Raw genomic sequence first — 14,830 nt, 5'->3', positions numbered from 1 at the left:
TGTGTGTGTGTGTGTGTGTGAGCTGCGGAGTTAATGTAGACAGACGGAGGAACACCGATGAGACTGAATGAATGAATGCCGCACAGATGAAGATGTTCCCATGGAAACTGGGCAGTCAGCACATCTGTAGCTGCTGTCAACTTCCCACGACTCCATTCAGAGCAACACACACACACACACACACACACATAGACAGACACACCTGAGGTTAGCAGCGCTCACATGTTCAGCTGACTGTGTGTATGCAGTGTGTGTGTGTGTGTGGGCATGTTGTGACATATGAGGACACAAATGTGTGTAATGCCATGGGTATGACACAGGTATTACAGGAGAGGGTGAAATATGAGGACATTACCCATGGCCCCACTTTACAAAAGGCTTATAAATCACACAGGAGGAGTTTTTATGAGAAAGTAAAAATGCAGAATGTTTCCTGTGATGGGTAGGTTTAGGGGCTGTGTGTGTGTGTGTGTGTGTGTGTGTGTGTGTGTGTGTGTGTGTGTGTGTGTGTGAGTGTGTGTGTGTTTCAGTAACTCAATCAGTGTATCTGGCCGCTCTGCCATGCTTGTTTATTTGTTCATTCTCTCATCCAACACACAATTCACAGCCGCCATTAGATGGATTACAGCAACTGAGCAAACGGTCCGTCTGTCTGATCACTCTCAGTGTGTCTCTGCTCAAATATGATTTTTCTCATCTTCCTGTAGCTCACACACACACATATACACACACACATACACACACACACACACACACACACACACACACACATACACACACACACACACACACACATATTTGTTTAACTATATCATTGAGCACATGTTTTGGCCAATTTATAAGTGTGTTCAACTCACGACGACCAATAAAATGTCCTCACAAGAGTACACCATACCGTGAGCCTGTTTATGTGGTTTATGAGGACACAAATTTGTATAACTACATGGGTATTACACTGGTATTACACTATAAATGTGGTTTATGAGGACATATCAAATGTCCTCATAATTCAAATGGCCTTAAAAACATACTAAATGATGTTTTTTTGAGAAAGTAAAAATGCAGAATGTTTCCTGTGATGGGTAGGTTTAGGGGCAGTGTGTGTGTGTGTGTGTGTGTGTGTGTGTGTGTGTGTGTGTGTGTGTGTGTGTGGGTGTGTGTGGGTGTGTGTGTGTGTGTGTGTGTGTGTGCGTGATGGGTAGGTTTAGGGCAGGGGCAGTGTGTGTGTGTGTGTGTGTGTGTGTGTGTGTGTGTGTGTGTGTGTGTGTGTGTGTGTGTGTGTGCGTGATGGGTAGGTTTAGGGCAGGGGCAGTGTGTGTGTGTGTGTGTGTGTGTGCGTGTGTGTGTGTGTATGTGATGGGTAGGTTTAGGGCAGGGGCAGTGTGTGTGTGTGTGTGTGTGTGTGTGTGTGTGTGTGTGTGTGTGTGTGTGTGTGTGTGTGTGTGTGTGTGTGAAACACAAACACATCATCTGCAGCACCATCAGCCACAGCCGCAGCCAATCAGAAGCCTTCTCTCGTGTTACGTCACCGCATTGTATTCTAAATTCATAAATCTTCTTGATCTCTCCTCTCAATGCCGCACTGGCGGCTCCGGCGGGTTTGCGTCCTGAATGTAAAGTGTGTCCTTCGGTCTCTCTCTCTCTCTCTCTCTCTCTCTCTCTCTCTCTCTCTCTCTCTCTCTCTCTCTCTCTCATCTGAGCAGTAATTATAGTAAAGAGTGCTAGCACATCTACTGATGACATGTTAACGAAGGTTAATACTTGTGCGGTAGAAAACATCTCTAATGCTGAATCCATCGCGAGGGAGACAGTCGCCTTGGCAACAGCAGCATCCTTCAGCTTCAGCACCATTCATCAGTCTACGGTCAACTATAGAGACATGAAGGAGGAAGCACTTCTCACATCTAACACTACAAATATAATCCAAAGTCTCACAGAATGAGGCCTGCAGATCCAGATGTTGAGCATGAGGAATAATATCTACACTAGTGGAATAATCAGGATTCACACTGCAAAAATCATTTCTTACTTAGTATTTTTGTCTTGTTTCTAGTCAAAATATCGAAATATTCTTACATTCAGAAACATTTACTAGACAAGCAAAAGTAATTGTCTTGTTTTGGGGAAAATAACTCAAAATGAAGAGAGTTTTTGCTTAAAATAAGATAAATAATCTGCCAATGGGGTGAGAAAAATAATCTTGTTTTCTGTTTGAATTAAGATTATTTTTCTCACCCCATTGGCAGATTATTTATCTTATTTTAAGCAAAAACTCTCTTCACTTTGAGTTATTTTCCCCAAAACAAGACAATTACTTTTGCTTGTCTAGTAAATACTTCTTGTTTTAAGAATTGTTAGATGTTTGGACTAGAAACAAGACAAAAATACTGAGTAAGAAAAGCATTTTTTACAGTGCAGCGTTAGTGTGTAAGTGTTTCTCGTTTCCAGCAACAAGCGGCACTAGACACACACACACACACACACTCTCTCTCTCTCTCTCTCTCTCACACACACACACACACCTCCATCAGCTGGAACCCGATACCGAACCGAAAGACGGGTTAAAATCAGATGTTCGCGTCTGATTCCCAGCGCCGTGAGAGACGCGGGCGCGAGGAGGAGCGGTCGGTGAGTCGGTGAGGGGGCTTTATTCATCCGTCGTGATTCGGTTTTTTTCTTTTTTTTCTTCACTTGTACGTGTCGTTTATGGAGCGGGTGGGCTGCGGATCGGCCACCGGGTGTGATGTGACCGGCTCGGCGGACCGGAGAACAGCAGGGCTGCGGTGGAGCGCGCGCGACCGGATTCATGTCGCGTGATGCTCGGTCGCTTTTTTCCCCCTCACGGACATTCTCGACGGTATAAAGGCCACTTATGGAAACCGGGGATCAGAATTTTAGAAGAAGAAAAAAAAGCCAAAAGCGAGTGAACCTCCTTTTGATTTCCAACCGCGCGTTTCTTTAATCATCATCGGCAGGATGGATTGATTTAATCGACGTCTAATCAAATCCCAAACCGGTTTGTTAAGCACTTGGATCGTTTTTTTAAAATCGCTCATTGTTGGAATAGATTCATGGATGTGCGGGGAACGCGGACACGCGCACGCCACCGCTCGACCGGCAGCGGTTTTGGAAACGGTTTGCTTTCCTGAATTCAGGCTCGTTCTGGATCAGGCCAGAATGAGTGAAGATGAATGGCAGAACGTCCAATTTCACAATGAGTGCCACTCAAGTCAATCATATTTGAGTTAATATGTAGGTCCAGGTTTGTCTTCCTTTTTGGTCAGTTCATTGAGTCCTCTAGGGCCCTGTTCGCTCTCTCAGGCTCCACGTTTCTCCTTACTTTGTCCCCTTACATTTTCAAATATTTACTTCCTATATATCAAGAGGAAAGGGGGCTCCCCTTTCGTAGAATGCGGCAACATGGGAGTGTTTGAGCGCGGGGTGCAGATGCTCCTGACCACCGTGGGCGCTTTCGCCGCCTTCAGTCTGATGACCATCGCGGTGGGGACGGACTACTGGCTGTACTCGCGCGGCGTGTGCAAAATAAAGTCTAGTAACGAAAACGAAACCGGCAAGAAAAACGAGGAGGTGATGACCCACTCGGGCCTGTGGAGGACGTGCTGTCTGGAAGGTAGGAGCTCCGCGAAGAATCGCTCGAAATCCCGGCATCTTTATAGTTTAAACCATTACAAGTAACGCGAGTTACGTAATCCGATTACTTTTTCTCAAGTAACTAGTAAAGTAACGTAATCCGATTACTTTATTCATGTAACTAGTAAAGTTACCTGATTATTAAGAACAAAATATCTTATTTACTTTTCGCATTACAAGTAGCGCAAGTTATGTAATCCATAATCCGTAACGTAATCCGATTACTTTATTAATGTAACCAGTAAAGTTACCTGTCGCCTTTGGCTTGGCCTGTTTAGTTGGGGACACTAAAATTATGATCCAAGTTATTCAACTAAATATACAAAAAAAATTTGGTCATATTTAATTCTATAAACTATCCAAATTAAACTAGCCAAATCAAATTTTGTTGCAATGTTGTCCTGTTTAACACTGTGAAGCTGCTTTGAAAAAAATATATAAATAAAAAAGCGCTATATAAAAAATAAATTTAAAAAAAGTTGAGTAAAGTAACCTGATTACCTGATTACTAAGAACAAAATATCTTAGTTACTTTTCGCATTACAAGTAGCGCCAATTATGTAATCCGATTACTTTTTTCAAATTACTAGTTAAGTAACGCAAGTTACGTAATACGATTACTTTTTCCAACTAACTAGTAAAGTAATGCATTACTTTTAAATTTACAACCAAATATCTGTTGCTTTTCGCATTACAAGTGACACAAGTTATGTAATCCGATTCCTTTTTCAAGTTACTAGTAAAGTAATATGAGTCACGTAATCTGATTACTTTATTCATGTAACTAGTAAAGTAACCTGATTACTTTTTTAAGTAACTTGTAAAGTAATGCATTACTTTTAAATTTACAGCTAAATATCTTAGTAACTTTTTCCCAATACAAGTAACACAAGTTACGTAATCTGATTACTTTTTCCAACTAACTAGTAAAGTAATGCATTACTTTTAAATTTACAACAAAATATTAGTTGCTTTTCGCATTACAAGTGACACAAGTTATGTAATCCGATTACTTTTTTCAAGTAAAGTAATGCCTTACTTTTAAATTTACAACAAAATAGCTTCGTTACTTTTCGCATTACATGTAACGCAAGTTATGTAATCTGTTACTAGTTACTAGTTAAGTAATGCATTACTTTTAAATTTACAAATAAATATCTTACTTACTTTTTCCCAATACAAGTAATGTAAGTTACGTAATCCGATTACTTTTTTCAAGTAACTAGTAAATTAATCTGATTACTTTTTCCGAGTAACTATAGTAAAGTAATACATTCCTTTTAAATTTACAACAAAACATTTTAGTTACTTTTCGGATTACAAGTTACACAAATTATGTAATCCAATTACTTTTTTCAAATTACTAGTTAAGTAACACAAGTTATGTAATCCAATAACGTTTTTCAAGTAGCTAGTAAAATAATGCATTACTTTTACATTTACAACAAAACATCTTAGTTATTTTTCGGATTACAAATTACACAAATTCTATATTATATATTTTCAAGTTACTAGTTAAGTAATGCAAGTTATGTAATCTGATTACTTTTTCCAAGTAACTAGTAAAGTACTAGTTATTAATTACTTTTAAATTTACCTTAGTTGCCTTTTCAAATAAGTATAACACAATTTACTATGTTCTCGCATGTATCGTCTGACAGCTCTCCTGTCCTCATGTTGAGAGTGATGTTAATGTAGCACAAACACATTTATTTATCAAAAGGAATACAAACATTGAAATGCAAATTTAGAATATTATGAAAACCTGCCGTAGTTAAAAGTTAAATTACAAAAATACAGCCTACTTTATGTATTTAATCTCACTTTATTAACTTTTGCTGCTGACCCTTGATGACACAATTGGACCATACGAATAAGCAAAAATGACTTCAGATAAACATCACATTTTTGTTTCATTTCTTCTCGTTCATATTCTTCTACGATCCAGAACAGCAGCACGGCTGAAAGGTTTATTTGAGCTGCGCCCTCTACTGTGCACGCGTGAATCTGCATTTATTATATGAAGGGGCATTAACATTAGAAAAAAATTAACTTTTATTATTAAAAAACAAATAAACAAGCCCAGAAAACGCAAAAGAAGCGCGGCACATTACTTTCTATAAAAAGTAACTAAGTAATGGCAGTTACTTTTTTAGAGAGTAATGCAATATTATACAGCATTACTTTTTAAAGTAACTTGCATTAACACAAAGTACGATAAAAGCCTCACCTCAGTCTATATGACTCCCCAGCTGAAAGGGAACATTCTGGCAAGGTTCTCTCAACGTTAAAAGACAAACGTTTCTCCAGTAACGTTAATAGAACATTGGTTCAGTGTTATCTGGTCTTTAATAATATTCCCAGAACGTTTGCATTAAAACATAATTTATACATTGTTCACAGAGCGTTCAGAGAACATTCAAAAGTAACGTTTCTATAATGTTTGAAGAATGAGACAATGAGAGAAGAGAAAACTGGACGTTTTGAGAACTTGTTCCGTTAGTTAAACGTTCTTAGAACATATTTTTGTCAGTTGAAGTCATCAATCAATCAATCAGTTTTATATCGCTCTTCTCCAGCGCCGATTGTGTCAGAGCAGCTTCAGTGTTAAACAGGACAATACTGCAGCAGAATTAGATTTGGCTGTACAGTCGTTCTGGAGTAAACAGTGATGTTATCAGCTTATTTTAATTTATCAGAGAGAGACAATGTTGGCAGATCAGTATTAGAGTTTATAGAATTAATTAAGGCATAATAAATTAATTTTATTTGTGTATTTATTCAGTTGAATAACTTGGATCATAATGTTAGCGTCCCCAACTGAGCGAGCCAAGGAGTCATGTGACAGCTCTGTGTGAGAAACATGTTCATCAAATCTCCTGAAGTCAGCTTTATTTCAATAGTGCTTTATTCAATTCAGAATGTTTCAAAGCAACTTCACAGTAATAAACAAGAAAATAATCAAATATAAGAAAAGCTGTAAACGGCTCTAAAAAGACAATTCAGATCAATTCAGATCAATAACTGTATATAGCTCATTAAAGGCACAATATGTAAGATTTTTGGATTTAAATATCCATAAGCCACTAGATCAGTGTTATATATTGTGTTGACTTGTGTACATTATCCCGAACGTTTACAAGAATATTAAAGTCCAGAGAAATCAGTGATTTTAATCAGGACATGGCCTCTGTGTGTGTGTGTGTGTGTGTGTGTGTGTGTGTGTGTGTGTGTGTGTGTGTGTGTGTGTGTGTGTGTGTGTGTGTGAAAGAGACAGGTGATGATACAGTGAGACAAATGCAGTGAGACGGGTGATGATGCAGAGAGACACGTGATGATACAGTGAGACAGGTGATGTAGTGAGACAGGTGATGATGCAGAGAGCCAGGTGATGATACAGTGAGACAGGTGATGATGCAGAGAGACACGTGATGCAGTGAGACAGGTGATGTAGTGCAACAGGTGATGATACAGTGAGACAGGTGATGATGAAGAGAGACACGTTATGCAGTGAGACAGGTGATGCAGTGAGACAGGTGATGATACAGTGAGACAAGTGATGATACAGTGAGACAGGTGATGATGCAGAGAGGCACGTGATGATACAGTGAGACAGGTGATGATGCAGAGAGACACGTGATGATACAGTGAGACAGGTGATGCAGTGAGACAGGTGATGCAGAGAGACAGGTGATGATACAGTGAGACAGGTGATGATGCAGAGAGACATGTGATGATACAGTGAGACAGGTGATGATACAGTGAGACAGGTGATGATGCAGAGAGACACGTGATGATACAGTGAGACAGGTGATGATGCAGTGAGACTTGGATTATATAGAGAGACAGGTGATGATACAGTGAGACAGGTGATGATGCAGAGAGACACGTGATGCAGTGAGACAGGTGATGATGCAGAGAGACAGGTGATGATACAGTGAGACAGGTGATGATGCAGAGAGACATGTGATGATACAGTGAGACAGGTGATGATACAGTGAGACAGGTGATGATGCAGAGAGACACGTGATGATACAGTGAGACAGGTGATGATGCAGTGAGACAGGTGATGATGCAGAGAGACACGTGATGATACAGTGAGACAGGTGATGATGCAGAGAGACACGTGATGCAGTGAGACAGGTGATGATACAGTGAGACAGGTGATGATGCAGAGAGACACGTGATGATACAGTGAGACAGGTGATGATACAGTGAGACAGGTGATGATGCAGAGAGACAGGTGATGCAGTGAGACAGGTGATGCAGTGAGACAGGGGATTATATAGAGAGACAGGTGATGCAGTTATACAGGTGAAAATACAGTGAGGCTGTTGTATTAGAGTGAGATAGTTCTGCTGACAGACAGGTACAGGAGATGTTTCCAGCACTACTGAGAACATTTTACACCTGCTGAAAGGTAACCACACACACACACACACACACACACACTGGCCCTGTGCGGATGTGTCATCACCTTTCAGCGGGTGTGAAATGTTATTAGTGGAGCTGGAAACATCTCAACACCCGTCTGTCTGTCTCACTACATCTCACTACACCTCACAAATGCTGGGAATGTTGACAGTGTGTTTGTGCATCAGAGCATCAGGACTGGGGCATACATGATGTGTGTGTGTGTGTGTGTGTGTGTGTGTGTGTGTGTGTGTGTGTGTGTGTGTGTGTGTGTGTGTGTGTGTGTGTGTGTGTGTGTGTGTGATCAGATGAGGATGTTCAGGACTGAGGCATACATGCTGCTTAATCCTACAGATATTAGTGACGTGTGTGTGATCTCAGAGATCAGTGGAATAGGGGTAATCCTGTCAGACACGCTCCTAATCACTTACACTCTCTCACACACACTCACGTGTGGAAAACAGCAAATTATGTAATGCAGTTATGCAACATACATGCATACAAGCAGCAAAATAGAGTGCGCGAGAGAGAGAGAGAGAGAGAGAGAGAGAGAGAGAGAGAGTGTGTGTGTGTGCAGAGAACTGCAGTGATCCTACAGGGGAAAAGAGATCGTGTGACAGGGGTCAGAGGTCAGCGCTCTCAAACCAACACCAGCACCGCCTAATATTTAATAATATTTATTGATTTATATTTGTAATCTTGAGTTTTGCTGAGTTTATCATCATTCCTCCAGTCTTCAGTGCCTCATGATCCTTCACTGATCATTCTCAGATGAGGAGCTGATCATCAACACACAGTTATGATTATCAGCTCATATTTCTGAGGAAACCGTCGTATATTTAATTTCTCAGGATTCTTTGATGAGTAGAAAGTTCAAAAGAACAGCATTTATTAAGAATGGGATCTCTTGTAATATTATAAATGTGACTTTAGATGAAGTTATTAATGTCAGACTGTCTTTCTCAGGTAATTTTAAAGGCATGTGTAAACAGATCGATCACTTTCCTGAAGACGCGGACTATGAAGCCGACGCATCAGAGTATTTCCTGCGTAAGTCAAACATGCATGTGTGTGTGTGTGTGTGTGTGTAAGTGTGCTCTTGTTTGTATTACATTGTGGGGACCAAATGTGCTTATAAATCATACAGGATGAGTTTTTTTGATAAAGTAAAAATGCAGAATGTTTCCTGTGATTGTTTAGGGGCAGTGTGTGTGTGTGTGTGTGTGTGTGTGTGTGTGTGTGTGTGTGTGTGTGTGTGTGAGCCTGTTTATGTGGTTTATGAGGACACAAATGTGTATAACTACATGGGTATTACACTGGTATTACACTATAAATGTGGTTTATGAGGACATATCAAATGTCCTCATAATTCAAATGGCCTTAAAAACATACTAAATGATGTTTTTTTGAGAAAGTAAAAATGCAGAATGTTTCCTGTGATGGGTAGGTTTAGGGGCAGTGTGTGTGTGTGTGTGTGTGTGTGTGTGTGTGTGTGTGGTGGGTAGGTTTAGGGGCAGTGTGTGTGTGTGTGTGTGTGATGGGTAGGTTTAGGGGCAGGGGCAGTGTAAGGGGATAGAAAATACGGTTTGTACAGTATAAAAACCATTACGCCTATGGAGAGTCCCTGTAAACCACATAGACCAACATGTGTGTGTGTGTGTGTGTGTGTGTGTGTGTGTGTGTGTGTGTGTGTGTGTGTGTGTGTGTGTGTGTGTGTGTGTGTGTGTGTGTGTGTGTGTGTGTGTGTGTGTGTGTGTGTGTGAGTGTGTGTGTGTGTGAGTGTGTGTGTGTGAGTGTGAGTGTGTGTGTGTGTGCGTGTAAGTGAGAGTTTGTGTATGTGTGTGCATTACGCCAATGGATAGTCCGCATAAAAGATGGAAACAACGTGTGTAAGTGTGTGTGTGTGTGATGGTTTAGGGGATGTCAAGGGGGATAAAATGGACAGTTTGTACAGTTTAAAATCCATTACGCCTATGGAAAGTCCCCACAATTCACAAAAAACCTAACGTGTGTGTGTGTGTGTAATAATGATGATGGTGAGATGACGAGCGAGCGAGCGGATAATAGTTTGGTGCTCAGAGCTGCTGCTGCTCTTTTAAGTGTTTAATTAGGTCACTTATTTCTATAAATATTTCTCTGCAGTTTATATGGGTCAAAACTCTGAAATGCCCCGCACTCATCCTCATCTCTTCATCCTCAGAATGCTGTGGTATGAAGCACACACACCTAATATATTATAGTAAATATATTACTGAACTCACAGATCAATGAGTGATGTCATGTCACTGGACAGGAATTGGTGACCTCATGATGTGATGTCATCTGTCAATCAATCATGTGGTTTCTGGTAGCATCACACACACACACACACACACACACTATACATCTCTTGATTAGAGGTCGAGGGAAGGACATGAATAATTAATAATGCAGTGTGTGATGAAGGAGAGAATTGAACGGAGGATGTGTGTATGTGTGCCAATCAGATGCAGTGATGAAGGTCATGACTGCTGTGTGTGTGTGTGTGTGTGTGCAGGTGCGGTTCGGGCCTCCAGTATTTTCCCCATCCTCAGTGTCATCCTGCTGTTCATGGGTGGACTCTGTGTCGCCGCCAGCGAGTTCTACAAGTCTCGACACAACATCATCCTCAGTGCAGGAATCTTCTTTGTATCCGCAGGTGAGTGTGTGTGTGTGTGTGTGTGTGTGTGTGTGTGTGTGTGTGTGTGTGTGTGTGTGTGCTTTTTTTTGTGACATATGAGGACACAAATGTGTATAATGCCATGGGTATGACACAGGTATTACAGGAGAGGGTGAAATATGAGGACATTACCCATGGCCCCACTTTACAAAAGGCTTATAAATCACACAGGAGGAGTTTTTTTATACTGACGTGACAGGAAGGGGCCGTCCACAAACTGATCCCACAAAGTTGGGAGCATGAAATTGTCCAAAATGTCTTGGTGAAGCATTAAGAGTTCCTTTCACTGGAACTAAGGGGCCAAGCCCTGAAAAACAACCCCACCCCATAAACCCCCCTCAACCAAACTTTACACTTGGCACAATGCAGTCAGGCGAGTCCCGTTCTCCTGGCGACGGCCAAACCCAGACTCGTCCATGGGATTGTCAGACTGAAGCGTGATTGGTCGCTCAGAGAACACGTCTCACTGCTCTAGAGTCCAGTGGCGGCTGCTTTACTCCACTGCATCCCACGCTTTGCATTGCTCTTGGTGATGTAAGGCTTGGATGAGCTGCTCGGCCATGGAAACCCATTCCATGAAGCTCTCTCCGCTGTTCTTGAGCTCATCTGAAGGCCACAGAAGTCTGGAGGTCTGGAGCTGTTGACTCTGCAGAAAGTTGGAGACTTCTGCGCACTGTGACCCTCAGCATGCGCTGACCCCGCTCTGGGATTTAACACTTCGTGGCTGAGTTGCTGTTGTTCCCAATGGCTTCCTCTTTGTTCTAATCCCACTAACAGTTGAGCGTGGAATATTTAGTAGTGAGGAAATGTCAGGAATGGATTTATTAAGGGGATTGAACACCTAAACCCAGTAATTTCGAGAGGCGTCCCAATACTTTTGGCAATATAGTGTATCTCAAAAATTGAGCTTTTAGTAAGAATTTATTTGCGCGCGGTGCCAAATTTCCCCTTTTAGATTCCAGCAAAGCTCCACAATTCACACAAAGCTTGGATTTGTGATTTACAGTTGAGTTTATCTTTCTCAAATATTAAAAACACACAAACCATTTTTTTTATTACACACATACAAACCACACTCTGACATCCACACCAACACACCCACACAATTATAGCTGCATAATTTATCAAATTGTCTTTATAATATGCAGAAAACAGGAATAAAGCGAGTCTTTGCTTTAGGCCAGACCTGAGAAAATGGCATCATGTTGTAAAAAATAAGCCTTGCCAACAGAATGAAAGCCAATTAACAAAGACTGCATCATTTTGGAGTTTAATGGCCCTGGGAGTTAAAATGAGCCGTTTTAATGGGTTTCAATGGGGACGTTTTTATCCAAAAGTTCCTGAGAAGAATTATTTTGTGTTGCTAGTTTAAAATAGATTTATTAAAGGAAATAGGGGTGAAATGCTAAAATTCCAATAAAAATACACACTTGTGCCATAATGTATGCTTTGGGAATGCATTATGTTCTAAAGATGAAATACGTTTCTATTACAGGAAATAGCTTCAATCATACAAACCTAAAAAGAGTGTGTGTGTGTGTGTGTGTGTGTGTGTGTGTGTGTGTGTGTGTGTGTGTGTGTGTGTGTGTGTGTGTGTGTGTGTGTGTGTGTGTGTGTGTGTGTGTGTGCGGGGGGTTTGAGAAACGATACCATATATAAAATTATAATTTTCTTTCTATTTATCTTTTATAAATTGATAGATGTATTGAGTCTCATGGCATCCAAACAAAAGTAGACCCTATCGCTCCCTATAACCATCATGGAAGAGCTAACTCTGCTCTGTTTCTGTCAAATATTGCTGTATTAATACTGTGTTACTCATACATAAACACAACTATACTACAATAAACACTTTAAATAAATAAATAAATAGCTATGTTAGACAAAGTTGATTTGTGAATAAAAATATCTAATTTAATTATCAAATATGCTGCAAAAAATCCCCCTTGAGAAGAGATGATTAGAAATGAGGTTAGTTTCTGGAGGGAGACGTTCAAAAGTCATGTGACTTAAAAAACAGCACATCATTGGCTACTGTAAGGCCTGCACTTTTAATTCCCATCATGCAATATATTGTCTTTTTTTCTGGATAACAAGGAAATGAGTAGAGATTAATTGTTGCCATATGGCAACTTAGTACCATAAAACGTTTTTTAAAAACTGAGCGTGCAGAGAACATTCAGATATTACATTTTCATAACTTAAACTAGTGATGGGCGATTTGGTTCATGAATCTTCGAAGCCTTTTCGAATCTTTTGTTTCAAATCCGTGTCAAACTGCCCAAGTCAACAAACAAACAAGCTCTGAAAACTGATTAAAAAACAGATATTATTTAGACACTTGATATTTAATCTTATTAGAGTATTAGTTAATTGCATTTTATAGATTTTACTTCCAGGCTTGGTTGTGTTTATGGGGCACAGTATAACATCTTATAACATAAGATACTTTTTTTTTACTCCGTATTTTTCTTCTATTCTCCCTTTATTCCACACCGCTGTCTGTCCTTTGAACGGCTCGTCTGCTTCCTGCTTCTATGAAGCCCCTCCCTCTGATAAACGCAATGGTCTTAGATTGGTCAGATGGCCAAATGTAGTTTCCTGTATTTTTATTGGCTGAAGTGCCAAGCACAGGTTAAGGCCACGCCCCTTCCCATTACGGGCAGAAGTCACATCTGCGGAGACTAGCGAGGGTTTATGATGTCACCAACCCAGGAAGAAGCTCGTTGTAGTCCAAAGCGGCCGTTTTTGTAGGCAATAAACTGCCGTAACTTTAAAAGACAATATCTCCGTTTGCAGTGAACTTTCAGCGCTGTAACTTTGCAGAGACTGTTAATGCTCAAGCAGCGACATTACACACTAACTAAAGTTTTAATCATTTTTTCCCAAAACAAGACAATTACTTTTGCTAGTCTAGTTTTAAGAAGATGTTAAAAAAGACTATAAATCATTTTTTGCAGTGGATACACACAATAAAATCATGTAAATCCACTTTTTTCCCCAGTGTTGTTTTAACAGAGCCTGGCATGTGATTGAGTTATCTGTGTGTCCGTCCTCAGGTCTGAGTAACATCATCGGGATAATTGTGTACATATCAGCCAACGCCGGAGACCCGTCCAAGAGCGACTCGAAGAAGAACAGCTACTCCTACGGCTGGAGTTTTTATTTCGGCGCGCTGTCGTTCATCATGGCGGAGATGGTGGGCGTCCTGGCCGTTCACATATTCATCGACCAGCACCGGGAGGTACGCGCGACGCGTGCGCGGGCAGACGTCGGGGAGTATCTGCAGGGGACCGCCATTACGAGAATCCCGAGCTATCGGTACCGTTACCGGCGCCGCTCGCGCTCCTCCAGCCGCTCCACCGACCCGTCGCACTCGCGGGACGCCTCGCCGGTGGGATTAAAGGGGTTTGCCGCATTACCGTCCACCGATATCTCCATGTACGCGCTCGGCCGCGGCAGCGACGCGCAGAAGACTCCACACGGGACTCCACCGGCGTACAACTCCGACCGAGAACCGGACTTCCTCCAGCTCCACAACTGCCTCCCGAAAGACGCGAAGGACCGCCGCACCACACCTGTATGAGACGCGAACGACAAAATGGCGGGCTTCGCCTGACCACACCTGTATGAGCCAGGATGGCGGACTTAGTTCTAACACTAACGAGTTTACATGTTCAAATGAAAATGCATGATTTTCTTATCTTCCATAAACTAACAAGTTTTCGACCATGTGATGAGAGAGCGAGACTGAGGCTCTTGATATCTCTGTTCATTTTGTTGCACATAAATACTGTGAACCTTCGAGACCGCGATTTATATGTCATTATAAACGTATTAATGATTCATGATTTCATGAAAGATACATATGAACATCTGTTAATAAACCACACATAATTGACTTCTTGATTCAAGAAGACACAAAAGAGCAAATTAGAAGCCAATAAAATCATCATGGATAATAACAGCGGGATTGTGGACTCATTTGCAGCGATTACTCACTCTCACTCACACTTGCTCACCCATACACTCATTCGCTCACTGATTCACTCTTACATTTGCTCGCTC

At 41.1% G+C, this 14,830-nt stretch overlaps 1 protein-coding gene and 1 long non-coding RNA gene across 2 annotated transcripts; both read left to right on the top strand.

The window, feature by feature from the left end:
• Nucleotides 1-2,496: 2,496 nt before the first annotated feature.
• cacng2b (calcium channel, voltage-dependent, gamma subunit 2b) lies at nt 2,497-14,396 on the top strand. The gene is made up of 4 exons (XM_067460514.1): nt 2,497-3,631; nt 9,031-9,114; nt 10,601-10,741; nt 13,822-14,396. The coding sequence occupies exons 1-4, from the start codon at nt 3,421-3,423 to the stop codon at nt 14,346-14,348; spliced, it is 963 nt and encodes a 320-aa protein (XP_067316615.1). The 5' UTR covers nt 2,497-3,420; the 3' UTR covers nt 14,349-14,396.
• Nucleotides 9,325-9,828, top strand: LOC137094651 (uncharacterized). The gene is made up of 2 exons (XR_010908697.1): nt 9,325-9,511; nt 9,570-9,828. It is a non-coding gene; the product is annotated as an uncharacterized lncRNA (long non-coding RNA).
• Nucleotides 14,397-14,830: the final 434 nt, after the last annotated feature.

The sequence above is a fragment of the Pseudorasbora parva genome, chromosome 12, assembly GCF_024679245.1.
Source record: "Pseudorasbora parva isolate DD20220531a chromosome 12, ASM2467924v1, whole genome shotgun sequence".
Classification (NCBI taxonomy): domain Eukaryota; kingdom Metazoa; phylum Chordata; class Actinopteri; order Cypriniformes; family Gobionidae; genus Pseudorasbora; species Pseudorasbora parva.
Note: the sequence above shows the minus strand (reverse complement) of the source record. Positions and strands in the feature narration are given on the sequence as shown.